Genomic DNA, 17458 nt, shown 5'->3' on the forward strand with positions numbered 1-17458 from the left:
AAGGTACAATATTTCATTTAGAGTTTCAATTCTAAATTTTAATTTTATATGTAGCTCTATATAATTAAATTATACAAATTAAATTATATAAATGTAATGTATAAATTATATATTTTACACATAATGATTTTATATCTGAATTTAAAATATAAATTAAATTTTAAATATTTTATATATATTTAACTATTTTAATTATATATAACTATATATTTAAATTACATGTAACTATCATATATCAACATTAAAATTATATAATTTACATATAGTTTAAATATCTACCGTTATATATCATTTCAATATATACATCATTTTATACATATTTTTAATTGCATGCCACTAGGGGAGAAAGAGAAAAGGAACCCACTTGACCTATACATTTTTATACAACTTCACACCTAATAGGGAGTGTTCTAAACCTATTAAGTCAGCAGGTAATGTTGTATATTATTCTGCACCAGGGCCTAATCTTTTCCTAATAAATTCTATAGAAAAAGTGCTTGTGCAAACATGTTAGACAATGTTTTCATTCATTTATTCATGTATTCATTCATTTGTTGAACAGCTTTCTGGAAAGCCTGCCATGCACCAGTCACTGTGGTGGGCATTAGGCATGTGGAAGTTAAAACACAAAACTTGTCCTCAAAGAACATGAGGCCTTGTAGTGGGAGCCAGGCATGTTGAGACAGGCATGTGCAAGGTCTCTGAAGAGATTGGCCATGATGAGTCAAGAGTCCAGGAGGAGGGATCAATCTTGAACCAGAAAGGAGTTGCTTTTTCTTCAATGAACGGGATACATTTTCTTCTCAAGGATTTAAATGTGTCTCATAGGAAACATGAAGTGATACAATTAAAAAAAAAACTATAGTACAGATAGAGAGTGAAAATGTGTTGTAAGCATGAATCAGTGTCCTAGGGGAGATTAAAAAGGGAGGAAGGACTCCCTTCTTAGGGGATGAGGAAATTCACACTGACAACACGAGTTACCAAAACACATCAGGAAGGAAGTCTGTCCAGATGGCCAGAGCTGGTCCTGTCTCTGTGTCTTCACTGAGAGCCTCAGCTCTGCCTTGCTGTGAATGTACTGGAACAGGTCATGACCAGCAAGGCAATCTCTTGGCTGGCCCAGGCCAGTGACACCTTAACGTTTGGGGGGTATAATTAGGATTTTGACCTCTTTAGACCCTGGGGAGCCCAGAGAGTTGGGGCACACAGTGGAGCAGTCTTCTCCCTAAGAACAAGCCTTCTTTCCTTCCCCCAAGGTTTGGAAGCTCAATCGAAAGCTGGAGGCCCAAGATGGTTTCCATGAGCCACGACAATTTACAAAGTGCTTGGCAGTAGGTGATGGGCAGAGGCTGCACCTACTATGTCTGAGGGCAGCCTGGGTGGTGCTATTTTCTGTCCCCCTCTCCACTGGGAATAGAATACCTTCCCTCTGACAGACATGGGCATGAATCTGAAAATGTCTGCCTTCTGCTCCTGGTCTCACCCCTGACCTCCTTCAGCATGGCCTTTCCTGCCTCTAGGTGGGCCCTGACCCTGAAGTGTCAGGGCAGCAGGAACATCCTCAGCGCCTTGCGGAAGGCTGTGGAAGTGGATTTCAAGGACAGAGACAAACAGCAATCTCAGGGCATCTACCTTTTCACAGGGGGCATTCCGGATCAGGACATGGTGGGTACTTCCTGTCTTGGGTGTCCCCATTCTTCACAACTCCACAACTTCCCCTATGTGGAAGCCTAGCAAATGTTTCCTTGACTTTAGTGTGCAGGGGAATCATGTGGGGATGTTGTTCAAATACAGATCCTGGTTCCAAAGGTCTGGCCTAGGGCCTGAGTGTCTGCATTTCTAACAAGTTCCCAGGTTGTAACCAGGTTGCAACACTTGGTATTGCTAGGCTCTCTGTTCCAGCTTCCTAGCTTTACCCTAGAAAGATAAAGAAATTATGACCCAGCTCACTTGTCTTTTTATTCTCGGTGCCAAGTACTAGACCTGGCACACAGTAAGCCCTCAAGAAAGATGATCAGGCTGAGCCAGCACCTGCAAGAGCCCTCTGCCCTCTCTCCCCTACAGTCCATGCTCAGTGCCTACATGACCGAGGCCTGTGGGGGCTGCGACCTCCAGCTGAATGTGTGTCTCTTCTATGTGGGTGAGCCACAGATGGACATCACTCCCCCTGCCTGCTATGCCAGCCGCACCGACACAGCCACTGCCTACCGAGAGCTCACCCAGGCTGCTGGTGGCCGCTTCCACTGGTTTGGAGACACAGGTGTATAAATGTTGGCTCGCTCTTCCACTTCTTTTCTTTCTGGTATCTCACTACCAACATCACTCCCTGTGCCATAGATGTATTCCAGAAAAGCAGCATGTGAAAATCACATTCAAAATGGAAAACTGCTGTTCACATAGTCAGTGCACACTCACATATGGATGGTAGTGATGGCTGCACAAAAATGTGAAAGTACCTAATGCCACTGACTGTGCACTTAAAAAATGGTTAAACTGGTAAATTTTATGTTCTGCATATTTTACCACAATTTTTAAGTAAAAAAAGAAAAGGAAAACTATTTTTAAAATACTTTAGAATGTCAGAGCTGGAAGGGGCCCTAAAGCTTCCTTAGCTTAGTGTTGCCCAGTGGGGGAATGTTCATAACAGGTGGGTGACACAGTTGTACATGGAGCACAGAGCAAAAAAATTTTGTGTTAGTTGTAGGGGATCAAAATATGCCACTTGGGCATAACAATTATTGTGAGCTGAAGACATATGAAAGACAGCAGATGCCAAGGAGCTTTCTTCTCCACCCTACTCCACATGGTCTAAAAGTAGGACACAGGTAGTAAGTGGTAGAGCCAGGAGTTGAACCTAGACAAATCAACTTCAGAGTCTGTCTTCTTAGTCATTATTCTTTAGTTCCTGTTGGCCTTATCATCAATATTCACTACGGACATTACCCACTTTATATAATCCCAAAGTGGGTGATTTTATTCACTGGAATAGCAGGTGATTTTATTCACTGGAATAGCAGGACCTTTGCTCCCAACCTGCTGCTCCTGTGGGGCAAGCTCTTGACTGGGTGCCAGGGTGCTGTGTCCCAAGGCCAGCTTCACTGTTGGTAACCTCACTGTGACCACCTCTGGATTGTGCTGGGGTGGGGGCTGGTAAGCTCAGCCTGTTAAGATCCCACCTTGCCTCTCCAGCTCAGGTCACCTCCACACAACCCTTCTGTGTACAGATACAGATGCTTGCGGTATCTACATCCCTTCCCACACTCACAATGTGCTTGGTTTCCAGGCATTTACGAAAGTGATGACATCAACACCATCATGTCTGAGCTGGAAAAAGCCCTCAACTATTCTCAAAAGGTATGCTTTAGGGGCAGGGCAAATGACTGGGCTGGCTTCTGTATTATTTCTGGGACTGCCATACAAAGTACCTTGAACTAGTAGGGTTAAAACAGCAGACATGTGTTCTCTCACAATTTCAGAGGATAAAAGTCTGAAATCACAGTGTCAGAAGGGCCATGCTCCCTCTGAAAACTCTGGATACAATCCCTCCATGGCAGCTGATACTAAAGAAAAAATACTGCACTAGATGCTTGTTAAAAAATGGCAAGGAAGACTTTATGCAAGATTATTGCAATAAGAGAGAGAGATTGACTCAACTCCAAACACAGCAAAGACAGCTGGATATTTATAGCCAATAAGCAGAGTGACAAATCATGGATGGGAAATTATTAAGAGAAACTTAGTTAGCTTTCAAGGATAGGGGGATTCTTGCTAAATGGACTTAGCAGGATTCTTGCTGAAGGCAGGTCAAGGACTTAGATACCACTATAGGGGATGAAGAACTTGATCAAATATCAAGGGTGGGGGTTCTCTAAACTGACTTAGCAAGATTCTTTGCCAAAACTAGATTTAGCAGCCATAGTTGAAGCCTAGCTGAGAAGAGGGCTCAGAGGAGCCTGACTGAAGTTTGGTCAAGGGGGGCATCCTCGTCACTGGCGGGTTGTGTCCTTAGCTTATGGCAGCACAACTCCATCTCTGTCTCCGTCTTCACATGGCTCTCCTCCCTCTCTGTGTGTCTGTGTCCCTTCTCCTCTGGTAGTAATACCAGTAAGATTAGATTAAAGACCTACTCTTCACCAGTATAACCTCATTAACTAACATCTTACTTACATCTACAAAGACCCTATTTCCAAGTAAGGTCACAGTCACAGGTACCAGGGGTTCAGACTTGAACATATCTTTCTGGTGACATGACTCATCCTACATTAGTTTCCCTCCTCATGTCCTGATCCACTGACCCTCAAGGCTTCAGATAAAACATGAGGAGTTCCTATAAGTCATTGGTTTTAAGTCTGTGAGTTATACATTGTGACCTCTTTTGAGTTCCTTGAACACATTGAGCTCATTCCTAAACTTAGGACCTTTGCACCTGCTATGTCCTTAGCCTGTCATTCCCCTCCCTGATTGTCCATGGATTTGTCTTAGTTATTCAAGACTTACCAAAATGTAACTTTTTCAGAGAATCCCTTTGAGCAGTTGAAGATAAGATTAGAGAGGTAGTAAGAGGCCAGATCTTGTCAGCAGCAGTGAGAATAGAAATAAGGGAATGGACATGAGAACATTTGGGGAGAAATTGACCAAACTTGTGGCTGACTGACTGTACAGGGTGAGGGAGAGGAAAAAATCCCAGAGTAACTCCCAAGTTCCTCACTGGGGCACATGATTGACCAAGACAGAGAGAACGGAATTGTGATAGATGCTGGGAGGGTGGGCCTGGGACAAAGGTGAGTTTGCGAGGCAACAAGTGGGGGTACCCTTCAGACAGGTGAGAAGAGACCAGGGCTGGGGCAGTTCAAACCATGGGGGTAGACAGAGAGCAGGTTGGTGGCCATGGCCAAAGTAGGGAGGTAGAGGAGCCTGAGGAGGAGACTCAGCCTGACTTTCACTTTAATGACTGCCATTTGCAGAACAACATATTGTGAGCTCCTGGAAAGGCAGGGCCACCTCTTCACATTTTTTTCCTCCCTGTCCATTTTATCTGCTCCCCTAAATGTGCCTTAACTGTCTTCCCTGAAAGGGCCCCTCTTTGTTGCTGTTTTTTTAACCCCTTCTCTTCAGATGTACGTCAGTCCACTTCCCTCATCTGATAAACTCATTCACAAGGTATTTGGGCAATAATAGTTTAATCTATCCTTCGCTAGGATGTTATTTACATTCTAATGTCTTCTAGTGCTTTGGTTGAGAATAATTACTAGAGAAACTTTCAGCAGTTGAGAAATGTGTGGGCAAAGGAACCTAGTATCACACACTATTCTGCCAACACCCAGAGTTAGCTCCAGGCACATGGTAGGCTGACCAACAGTGGATGCTGGGTCACATGTGGAAAGAGCACTGGCTTTGGAACCATACCCACCTGGGTTTGGATTGAAGGCCCTCTATATACTAGTCTTGTGGCCCTGGGCAAGTCCCTTACACTCATGGAGCTTGGCTTTTCTCATCTGTGAAATGGAGATGAGATAGCACTTGCCTACCTGGGTTTGAGTTGCTCAGCCTTTAATGGGCCCAGTGACTGGTGCATCTCAGGACCTGCATACGAGGTACTTATTACTGATAGGATTGATGCACAAGGCTCTCTGCCCCAGGAGACATTCCATGGACAGAAAGAGGAGTCCAACGATCCTAGCAGACACAGTTTCTCTCGAGTGTGAATGTGTGTGTGTGTGCTTTGCTTCAAGACTGTGCACTGTGGCTGGGGTGTAGCTAACCCTCCCAGTCCTTGTTTCAGTGTGCCTTACTAGTGTCCTCCCTGAAGAACCAGTCCAGGAAAGACCTCGAAAGTGCATCCCTCCCAAAAGAAAAGCCAAAGATGCTCAAGCAAAGAAGTCAGCCCAAGAAACTCTGAAAGACCACAGCCCCCTCGGCGGTCAGAATGGTTTGACTCCCCTTCCCTAATAACACACAGGATTTTGTTTCTACCTTGTCTCCTGGTCTTGCCTAGATCTTGAAGTGGTCTGGACCAGAAACCCTGACCCCAGGGCCAGGGGGATCAGGGCAGTGTCCTCAGTGGTGAGTGTCCTGTGGCTGCCTCCAGCCTTGACCTCTAGAGGAAGGAACTTCACTGGGGGATCTTCTTCTCAGCTCTGGGATCACTTCTGCCTCCATGCCCTCACCCACCACTGCCTTTGACTCTGCCTGGATATCCCGGTTTGACCCCTATCTGGGTCCTAAGGACCCCATGGAACTGAAACCCACCATGACTATAAGGCAGGAAGGCTTACCCTGGAGGGTCTCTCAGGGGCAAAGAAATGATGATGTTAGGGCATCTAACAGGCTCTGGCTGCAGCTGCCCTAGGCTTAGCCAGGGCCTGAAAGGAGCCTGAGGGTGGCCCTGGGATATTTATATCTAGCCACAGCTTGTCAGATAGGTCCAGCATAAAATAACCACCTCAGCAACCAGAAGGGCCTATAGAGCTATGACTGGGGGAGATTCCAGACTCTATGGTACTTGTAAACAGAAGGAGCAAAGAAATACATCAGCTCCTTAGCATTTTACTAACTGGCAGACCTCATGAACCAGCATGTTTCAGAGTGAGGACATCCATCCCAGAGAGTGTGTGGCTTACTGCTGTCCCAGGGCAGTTGTGTTTCTGGAAGATGCTGTTCACACAGGCACTGTCTTCCTTCAAGGTACCCCACCAGGTTTCAGGAGCCTCCCCAAATTTTGAGGTGAAACCCCATAATTCTAGGGTCTGTCTCTTGGGCCTACAGTACTGCCTGAGCTGACTCAGTGTGAGGGGCTTAAGCCTCACTGAGGACTTTATTGGGTGTCCTGAAACCAGGGCAGGGGGCCCCTGGAGTGGAATCTCCAAGCTTTTTTCACAGCAGCTCACCCAGAGGCCTCAGCTGGTCCAGGGCCCTGGGTAATTTTGTTTAACTATCACCACATTCCAGCTGTGCCCAGTGATCAAGGGTCCCCTCCCTTAAAACTGAGGTACCCAATAGGGCACAGTTACCTTAATGGCTTCCTATCATGCTGGAGGCCCACAAGTCCTAGTCCAGTTGGAAGAGGAGTGGGTAATTGGTGAAGAAAATTCTGGGAAATACACACACCTTTTTTTTTTTATTTTTTTACCTCAAAAGCCAGAGTCTTGGTGGGGAGGGGGTAGGGGTAGGTGAAAAAGAGTATAAAGGGATTATGGTAATGGAAAGAAATTAAAAAAAAAACTATAAAAAGGAATCAAGTACACTATACTACAAAAAGCCAGAGTCTCCTCTGAATCTGTAGCAGGAGATAAGGCAAAAATGTCTGAGGAACCTAGTCCTTTCGGCCCCTCCCTGCAAAGGTTCTTTTTTTTTTAGATTTTATTTATTTATTTTTAGAGAGGGAAGGGAGGGAGAAAAAGAGACAGAGAGAAACAGCAATGTGTGGTTGCTGGGGGCTGTGGCCTGGAACCCAGGCACGTGCCCTGACTGGGAATCGAACCTGCGATGCTTTGGTTCACAGCCCGCACTCAATGCACTGAGCTACACCAGCCAGGGCTTCCTGCAAAGGTTCTTAATCGACAGATTGAAGCTGAGATGAGTGGTGTATGTCTGCCATAGAAAATAGGCCACTGATGGGAAAGACTGCCTGTTTTCTAGAGCACTAGAGATGACCCTGATGGAGAGAGAAGTCCCATATTGAAAGCTCTGGTATGGCGGCCACTCAGTGGCAAAGTGAGCACCCCACCAGGTGAGGCTGGCTTTGGGGTGGGCACATGGGCATGGCTGAGACTCATTAATAATGATAGTAACCAAAATAACCAATGATGATGAGTTTTGATCATGTGCCAGCCCTTCCACTAAGACTCCCATTTAACACTTGTAACAATCAATTCTATGTGACAGGTAATCTATTAGCTCCCCATTTTACTGATGAAGAAATTCAGGCTCAGAGGGGATAAGAATAATGACCAGTGCCAGCTGGTTGTGACAAGCATGGGCATTTTCATGAAAAGACTCAGCTCCTAAAATCTAAGAGCATGTACCTTACTTTCAACATCAAAGACAGCAGAGTGGCTCAGAACAGAGCCCTGGAATCCATAGAACCTGGGTGGAATATTTGCTCTATGTCTTACTGACACGGAGTCCCGCTTGTCTCACCTGTAAACTGGGGAACAAAGAGGATGAAATGAGATGGGGTATGGGAAGCACTCACTCTAGCCCACAGGCCACATGCCCTCCAGCTGCAGCTCAGTTGGCCAGAGAGGACACTGCAGAGTGGAAGAGGAAGACCCAGGCGAGGGAAGCAGAAATGTCTCTCTCACTGTTTTATACAGAGACTGGGAATAACGTGGGTAAGTTGAAGGATACAGGTGTCTGGACAGCCCTCTTGTCCTGTGGAAACTATAAGTTCAGCAGGCCCCATGGGGAGGAGACACTCCCATGGTCCCAGGACATGGGCAGCAGTGCTTCTGGACCAGGCCTATCTTCAAACCAGTCAGGTCTCCAAGACCAGGAAGATGGACACGCAGTTTTGACACTGGAGGAGAATGAGACAAATTAATGCCGAAAGTCTCCAGAGGCCCCCCTAATGCAGCACTCCCATTCCATCCACAAGGGACAGTGTCCTCAGCTCCTAGACTGACAGAGGAGGGCAAGGATATGAGTCTCCAGGCCAGCCTCATTGCTGAGAAATGGCAGAGATCCCAGGAACCACTCACTGAGAAGAGAGGTCCCAACAGGCTTGCCCTGATCCACCTCACAGCCTCCCTTTTGCCCTCTCAGCAAATTGCACCTAATGGATTTTACATCTGACTCAACTGATAGAGAAATTGGCATAAAAAAGGAGTGGTGTGAGGAACAGAGGGAAGGGAAGAAAGGCGTACAAGGTAACCTTACTCTGTTTCTCCAAGGCTCAGTGTACAGGAAGTACCCCCGAGGAAGAAGCCTAAGAAGGGTTAGCTCTTCGATTGAGCTGCCCAGAAAGGATACAGTCTGCTCAAGTGAAGAGGTATTAAGTTGTCTGTACCAGCACATGTCTCCCTAAGCAATAATTCCTCCTACCAGCCATTACTTCTAGGAGGGTGGGCATAAGTGGAAGTGAGAAGAAACCTGCTTAGAATGACTTGCTAAGGATTAAATACACCAAGGTTTGAAATCTGATTCTACCATCTCCTATCTGGGTGACCTTGGGCAAGTCCCTTAGCTACATTCAATCTCAATGTCTTCATTTTATTTTATTTTTATTTTTTATTTTAGAAAGGGGGAAAGAGAGGGAGAAAGGGAGGGAGAGAAGCATCATTGTAAGAGAGAAACAGTGATGGGATGCCCTCGCTACGTGCCCCAACCAAGGACCAAACCTGCAACCCAGGCCTGTGCCCTGACAGTGAATCAAACCAGCAACCCCTTGGTCTGCACTATGCATCCAACCAACTGAGCCACACTGGCTGGGGCTCAATGTCCTCATTTGTAAAATGAAGACAATTGTACCTATCATTTAAGATTGATGACTAATTGAAGTATATTTTATGTAAAGTTCTTCTTTAAATTTTATTTATTTATTTTGGGAGAGAGAGAGAAAGGGAGAGAAACATCAATGTGTGAGAGAAACATCAATTGGCTGCCTCTCACGTGCCCCCAACTAGGGACCTGGCCCACAACCGAGGCATGTGCTCTGACCATGAATCAAACCGACGACGCTTTGGTTCTTAGGCCAGTGCTCAACCCACTGAGCCACACCAGCCAGGGGTTTGTGTAAAGTTCTTAGTGGTGTTAGATCGTTTCTGTTGCAAGCAATGGAAGTGCTCCTTCGTGTTCATCCAAAAGATAGAACACCTTTCTTCCTTCAGTCATTCAATGAAGTCTGAGCTTGGTTCTGACTGGTCAATCATGGAAGCTGTGCTCTGACTGCGTGGAGCCTACTCATTCTTGTAACTCTTGTGACAAACAGACTGAAATCATCCTCACTGGATTACAGTGTGAGATTTAGACCAGTGAGGGATTCCACCCAAATTTTGCTGGGGGAGGTTGAAATGATGTTAGGGAAGAACAATGTCTACCAGACTAGGGAGTAGCAGATACTCAGTAAATTTTGTTCCCTGTTGCCCCTATTTCTCATGCAGCTCTCCCCAGCTCTGGGGATGGAATCTACATACAATGGATGCTCTCAGTGAAGACCAAAAAACCCCACATTTCAAACACGAGACAGTTTTCAAAGAGGTTTTAACAGATGGGTCAGACAATAATTCAGCCTGAATTACCCAAGATAATAGTTCTTTTCTTTATTCTAAAGTGGGTAGCAAATTACGGACTAAAAAAACTGAAGATGGGGATCTCCAGCCTCATCGGTCCCAAATGCGCTCATCAAAAGTCAGTACAGAGGCTGGCAGCAGTCAAATACTGCAGCATCTTCCCCAGCATAGAAGTCAATGTAAGTTGGGATTTTGTTGTTGGTGTTATTCTCTCCCAGCTCTCACTCCTTCTCAGCCACGAGTGGCAGTGTGTGTTGGGGAGAACTTCCTGTGAATATACACACAGTGGCTTCTGTTCTTCCTGCAAAACCCCTCCCCCCAGAATGGGGTTGCTCTTGGGGAACAGGTTATGCAGAATCCTGCTGGATAAAAAGGAGCCCCTCAGGGAGCCTGGGGCCATACTCAGGTTAAATGGGCTCACTGGAGTGAGGGTCAAAGACAGTGGCTGAGAACACAGGGCAGCAGCTGACATACTCACTGACAAGGACTCTGTCCCCCAATACTGATGATGGTCTTGGTAGGATGGCGAGAACAGGGCTTATCACAGGAGGTGAGAGGGTTCTCGTCTCTATTTCCTACTTTTGGACTCCTGTTTTCTTATTGCTTTGACACTGGACCAGGTATATTTAGCACAAAATGAAAATCTAGCCATGCTTTTTGTAAAGACTCCATTTCTCTCCTTGCCCTTTAATGCAATATTACCAAGATGAGGGAAAACTATAAAGCTAAAAAATATCCACCAAATTCAAAATTATCTACCAGAAAAATTTGAAGAGAGTTCAATCATGCTGTCCCTGTCTCTATCCAAGGTCACCCTTTGGTCTGAAATGTATGGACTCCCATCCTACCATAAGGGCTTTTCTGTTTTAAAATTAGAGATACTTTATTTTTCATTAATACTGTGGCCACATTTGCCACAAAACCATCATCCCAATTCCTCATTCCATCCTAGAACCATACACCTAGTAATATAATAAAAGAAAAGCTTTAAAACAAACAAGCAAAAATGTATGTTAAACAATGCTTGGGAAATTATGAGCCACAATGGACTAAACCCTTGTAGGGAGTGATGGGGACATGAAGAAATAGTGATAGGGTAAATTTGCCTTGCTTGCATTAATCCAGGGGATGGTGAGACACATTCAGTGGACACCTAGGGAAATTGAAGTGTACATCACATGCCTAAAGAAGGTGATGAGACGCTATGTCCAGAGGCTGCAGTGGCTGCTGTCTGGTGAGCCTGCTTGCTTTCTTGGAGGATGGAGGGGCCTCAGGGGAAGAGGAAGGTCAACCTCGAACACCAGGGTCAGTCCTTCCCAGGCCAGGCACTCACAAACTGTCAGGTCTGGGATTTGGTCAGGAGGGTCATCCAGATACAGCATGACTTCTGGGTTTGGAGGTCAGGCAAGGTGCTGGATGACAGGGAGATAGAGCATGGGCCAAAAGGCACCAGAGGGGACCCAGGTCATCCAGGTGTGTTCTGCAGGGCCATCTTCCACACCTTGGCTCTCTGGGTGTGACTGAGGGGCTAACCCTAGAGAGGCTCAATTTAGTCTTGATTAGATCCCCTAGAACTGCCCATGAAGGTAGAAATGAGGGTGTCTTGACAGAGAGAAGTCCCCCATTATTCTTTACAATGAGCATCGAGGCCCCTCTGGGAGAGGTGAATGAATAGGCTGGCTGAGGAGAGCCCAGCTCACATCCCAGAGGAAGGTGTGCTGGAGAGTAGGAGGTGGGCTCAGCATCAAGCCCAAGAGGCCAGGCAAACAGCTAGAACTAAATGGGAGGGAGTTTAGGCTCTGGGGCCAGGTGGGGACTTGGGACAATAAGAGAAAGTAGAGCAGGAGCCTTTATTATAGAGAGTCCTGTGTGGGCCACTTAGGGTCCTATGTAAATTCATCTGGCCCAATCCTCTGGTAGTCACAGTCCATGGGCAGTGGGTCAAAGTGATGACTGCCACTTGTCAAAGCCTCTAGAAGGGCAGTGATTGGCAGTTGCTTTAAAGTATAGACCAAAGGATCTGGGTATGAATCTCAGCTGTCACTGCCAGTCTGGGTGACCCTGGGCAAGTCACTGGCCCTCTCTGTTTCCTATTGAGATAAATCCCTAATCTATTAACAACCTTTCTAGCTGTCTCTCTTGCCCCTTCCCTGTGGGTCTCTCTTCTCAGCCTTTGTTACTCCTCACACTGACCTTCTCTCTGTCTGTCAAACAGGCCATGTTCTTCTGTCCTTCCACCAGCCTTTCACAGGATGTTCTCTCCACACCCTAACTCTTCCCTCAGCTAACAGCTGTGCATCCTGCAATCGTTGCTTATCTGCTTCCCATCCACAACTCTTAAACTCAGATTCTCCCCATTATGTGCCTCATTAATGCTGTCAGAGTCCACGGCATAGCTCTAACATCTGTCTTCCTTGCCCAATTGCAAGTTCTGTCACTCACCAATGCACTTCACACAGTACCAGGCACTTAGCAAATGCTCAGTTGATTTCTCTTGGTCAGTCGACAATTTGTGCTCTATCTTTCCAGCCCCCCAAAATACTGAGATATTATTTAGTTCAATTACTTAACTTGAGGAATGAGGAAGCTGAAGCCCAGAGCAGTTACAACTACTTGTACAAATAGTCACAGGCAAAACCACAGCTGAAATCTTCATCTCTCAAAGCCCAGACCCACAAACAGATCTACCCTAAGACAATAGACCCCTCTAACAACACTACAAAGGCCATATCCCTGTGGGTTGACAGCTGATCAATGGTCAATGGGGCAACTGGTGTTGCAAGACCATGTATTTAACAGCAACAGTGAAGAGAAGCAGCCAGGAGGGGGAACCCCTCACTCCTTCCCTGCCTTTGGCCCCACCCACCTTGAGCAGGGAGCCGCCGACTGTTTGGCACCATTTTGGAGAAAAGAGTGTGCATCCTGCTGGACACCTCAGGGTCTATGGGCCCCTACCTGCAAAAGGTGAAGACAGAGCTGATTCTACTGATTTGGGAGCAGCTGAGGAAGCACTGTGACAGGTAAGAGGCAGCGGTGTAGGAGTGGAAGAAGATCAAAGGAGTAGTTCCTGGGGTTTCTCTGGCCAAAGACACTCCCTCCTCACTGTTGCATAGTGCCAGGACATTTCTGAAATGTTCTAATAAACAGCTTATTTGAGCACAAAAGAACACTGAATTCTCCTGTAGAAGTAAAGTGGATTTTAGAAATCCTACTCAGGCCCAAGGTCAATTACAGAGGAAATGAACCACCTTGAATTGTGAATTCAGCAGTACTTGATTTTTAAGGAGTGGAGGCAGTGGGTTGTTTGTTCTCTCTACTCAGAAGGTTTGACCCTAAGGAGATAGCAGGAGACTGGTCCTAGGCCAGGACTCATTCCTGTCTTAACATTGAAAAGAGCAAACATTTATTAAGTACCTACATGCATGGTTTTGCTCAGTTCTCACAAAGACCCCAGGGGTTATTATCATCCCTATTTTTCAGAAAAAGAAACTAGGTCTTAGGTTAAATAATTTGTCTGAGATCACATAACCTACAAGTAGATGAGGGGTATTTATTATTTCTGTCTGCACCCAGAATCTTGACTGTGTACCTACTTATTCTCAGGTAGTCCACAACCCTCTCCCTGAGGGTGCCTGGGGCTCCTTGTGAGGGTCTTCACTAAAAGTCATGAATGGTCCTCACAGAGATTACTTTGCCAGAATTCAACATAGACTGACATGTTCTAACCAATCTCTTCCCCGCTCTCTACCCTCATACCCTCAGTTTTAACCTGATCAGCTTTTCTGAGGACCCACAACTGTGGCAGGACACTCTGGTGGAGACCTCAGACACAGCATGTCACCAGGCCATGCAGTGGGTGACCCACCTCCGTGCTCAGGGAAGCACCTCAGTCTTACAAGCATTACTGGCAAGTTCCAGCCCTGAGCCTGACCTTGTAGCAAAAAAGAAATAGCATCATCTCATATATGGGTATTGTATAATGCTTTAGAATGTACTCAGTGTTAAATCACTTCATCTTCTCAACAACCCATGAGAAAGAGATGCTCATTGTTCTCACAGAGGTTAAGTGACTTGTGTGGGGTCACCCAGCCTAGAAGTGAACCATGATCTTTCTCCTAAATGTCAGTGGCTTTCTTGTCAGTGGTGGGCTGAAAGGGAGAGCCTCTCAGTCTTAATGGACAAGTCATTGGGATCCAGTCAGACATGTTGTCCTTGGGAACATCAGGGCATTGGTTTTTCTCTTCCTGATGAGCACCCACCCCTGAACCAGACAAACTGCATGCTTTTTCAGAAAGCTTTCAGTTTCCGTGATGTGGAAGGATTATATCTCCTGACTGATGGAAAGCCAGACACAAGCTGCAGCTTTATTCTCAGTGAAGTGCAAAGACTCAAGGAGGAGCGCAATGTGAAAATACACACCATTTCCCTGAGCTGCATGGGCAGGTGAGCCACAGGAAGTCGGGCTAAGCAGCTTACCTAACCCAGGGACTCCCATCAGACACTGGTCCCAGGAAGGACCAGTCCTGTGAGTCAGGAATTGGGAGGGCCTAAAGGAACACAGCATGAAAGCCCCTCTCTGTATTTTTAAGTTTTAAGATTTTTTTTTTGTTTTTAGAGAGGGGGAAAGGGAGAAAGAAAGGGACAGAAACATCAGTGTGTGGTTGCCTCTTGTGTGCCCCCAACTGGGGACCTGGCCCGCAACCCAGGCATGTACCCTGACAGGGAGTCGAACCAGTGACCCTTTGCTTCACAGTCCAGCCCTCAATCCACTGAGCCACACCAGCCAGGGCCCCTCTCTGTACTATTAACTTACCCAGCAGTAGGGCCTATTCTCCTGACTCTGCAGCATGGAAACAGATTTGAACCTATTCCCACAGTCACGTGTTGTGCTTTCCCTCCATCTTTTCTGGGAGTACAGTTATGAATATTTAGGGGAAGAGGTTTAAAGCCTTGTTATGGTTATTTTTACAAACGATCACCTAAGAAGAACATATGTAAAGCAAGGAAGATTTAAGTGCTTCAGAAAACAGTTAACATTATTGGCAAATAATACAGTTATTGGCAAATAATGTGATTATCTAATAAGTGATTACTTAGGTGCATATTTTATTTCTGTGTCTAAATCATGAAGGTCACCCATAAAGGTCACAATATGTCACTAGTAGGCCTAACACATAGTAAGCACTGGATGGAGTTCTAATTAGGGAAAGGGCTGGAGTATGCTGGCCATGTGCTTTGAGGAGTCCAGTCTAAGTGGTAATACCAGCAAGGCAAATCCACCTCATGAAGTGGCAGCAGTTGCCACTACCCATAGTCTGGCTGGGAGAGTGGGCTTAGTGATGCTGACAGGGCCTCAATGGCACAGAGCCCCAGAGTCTAAGGCTCATTGCCCCACAGACTTCCTCAGGAGGTCCCCATAGGCTGGGATCCCAGGGAACTGGCCAGGTGGGTCAGTCATCCTGGCCCCAGCCCTCTCTGTCCCCCGCTGCAGGGTGGAAGCTAACTTCCTGAGAAATCTGGCCTCCCTCACTGGGGGGCGCTATCACTGCCTTGTTGATGATGACCTGCTCTTCCAAATTCTCCGCCTGCTGACCAAGGGCTTCATGGATGAAAGGGTAGGTTGTAGAGCCACTGAAATGGCTGATTAACATGTCAACCGACATGTTTTTTTTTTTCCTTCTAAAAGATCCTTGTCCTCTTGTCAAGGTATTGCCTAAAAGGCTTGTGCTTCCCTGCCCTCTCCTCTTAGGCTGACTCTCCGCAAGGTTGGGAAAGAAGTGGAGGCTCGGGTGTTATTTAGTGATACAACAGTTTGCATTATTGAGCACTTACTATGTGTAGTTTCGTTGCTTTATAGAGATGTTAATCCTCCCAGCTATTCTTCTACCATTTAGCAGATGAAGAAACAGGCTTAGCCAGACTTGGGAATATACCTGAAGTCAGAGTAAATGATAAAGCCGGAACTCAGAGACCCATGCTCCTAAGCTCTCTGTTTTAATTCCTGCATATTTCTGTCTCCCTGTGTTAAGTCCGTTGAAACAGATATTCAAATGACCTGTTAAGTAATAAATTTGGTAACATCATGGGTTCTGTCACACATGTGGGACAAAAGGAAGGTATCAAGTGATCTTCTTCTGACCTATTAGGAAAATTATGCACATATTTCTACCTTTTAGAATGTTCTGTTGTCAATTACATTTTCAGCACAAATTATCAAGTAACACAGTCAACCAGAATTCCAGATTTCTTTTGGAGGTTAAATATGTCTCAACACATGGCATAATTTTTGAAGTCAAGTGCTTTGCATGATTTCTTTGTTCAAATAACTGATTAGGGCCAAATATTACAAATAATACAGAGGATGGAACCAGAACCAGTAAAAGTAATGGATGTCCTTATGACACAGGAAAAGGAATTTATTGTGAAGGTTCTCAGTTTAGTGCCTTATGAAATCAGACTGAATAGTTTCTGGATGCAGAATGGGATCATCCCTACAAGGCTGCCAGGGAGAAGGGACAGTTCATCTCTTTCTCAGATTCTTTTTCAGGGTGTGAGAACTTTCCTTTTAAGGTTAGGCTCTGGAATTTCATTGGGTGACAGAAGATAAAAGCATGTCTGCAAAGCTCTGTTTTATTAAAAGAAATAGAGAAAGGGCTGAATAGATTTTACTGAGTAACAGTGAGATTAGGAGCATATACCACTTGCCCCACTGACTTCAGTGAAGACAAGAGACCATCTTTGTTTTTTACTACCCGCTTCCTACACTGACATTTAGACATCTTCTTTCAAAGTATCCTGTTTGCAGAATGACTCCCTTAGCAAGTAATGAGCTCCCTGTCCCTGAAATCATGAGAGCTGAGGTCCACAAGATTTCCTGCACTGGGAGGAGGCTGCATTTAATTAGCTCTAAAATTCTTTCAGGTCCCATCTAGTCACTTACTGGGTCTAACATAACACTTATTTCTCTTTCTTAAGGACTCCATGTTGCCATCATTTGAAGGAGATGATTTAAAGAGATTGGCCCAGGAGATCACTAAAGCCAGAACCTTCCTCTGGCAGGCCCAGTCATTCAGGTATGCCCTCCAAGCAGTCCCTCCCACCTGCCACATGGCTCCAGTCCTACTGCCCTGGTCATGTACCCTTGTTCCAAGGGTTCCTCCTACCATGCTCTTTTCCTCTGGGCCCAGAAATCTGAGCACTGAGGGGACCATATTCTTTCATTCCTG

The 17458-nt window shown here is 45.7% G+C and overlaps 1 protein-coding gene across 1 annotated transcript in view; it reads left to right on the plus strand.

The window, feature by feature from the left end:
• Positions 1-17458, plus strand: part of VWA3A (von Willebrand factor A domain containing 3A) — a 60073-nt gene that overhangs the window by 42406 nt on the left and 209 nt on the right. The window contains 15 exon segments of the mRNA XM_045849170.1: positions 1260-1334; positions 1524-1668; positions 2068-2263; positions 3287-3357; positions 5786-5932; positions 7642-7732; positions 8226-8336; positions 8895-8992; positions 10274-10411; positions 11358-11466; positions 13108-13252; positions 13995-14139; positions 14524-14675; positions 15724-15847; positions 17208-17305. Of these exon segments, the coding sequence (XP_045705126.1) occupies positions 1260-1334; positions 1524-1668; positions 2068-2263; positions 3287-3357; positions 5786-5932; positions 7642-7732; positions 8226-8336; positions 8895-8992; positions 10274-10411; positions 11358-11466; positions 13108-13252; positions 13995-14139; positions 14524-14675; positions 15724-15847; positions 17208-17305 (1845 nt within the window).

Source organism: Phyllostomus hastatus, unplaced genomic scaffold (assembly GCF_019186645.2).
Source record: "Phyllostomus hastatus isolate PE091 unplaced genomic scaffold, TTU_PhHast_1.1 phas_contig_64, whole genome shotgun sequence".
In the NCBI taxonomy this organism is placed as follows: domain Eukaryota; kingdom Metazoa; phylum Chordata; class Mammalia; order Chiroptera; family Phyllostomidae; genus Phyllostomus; species Phyllostomus hastatus.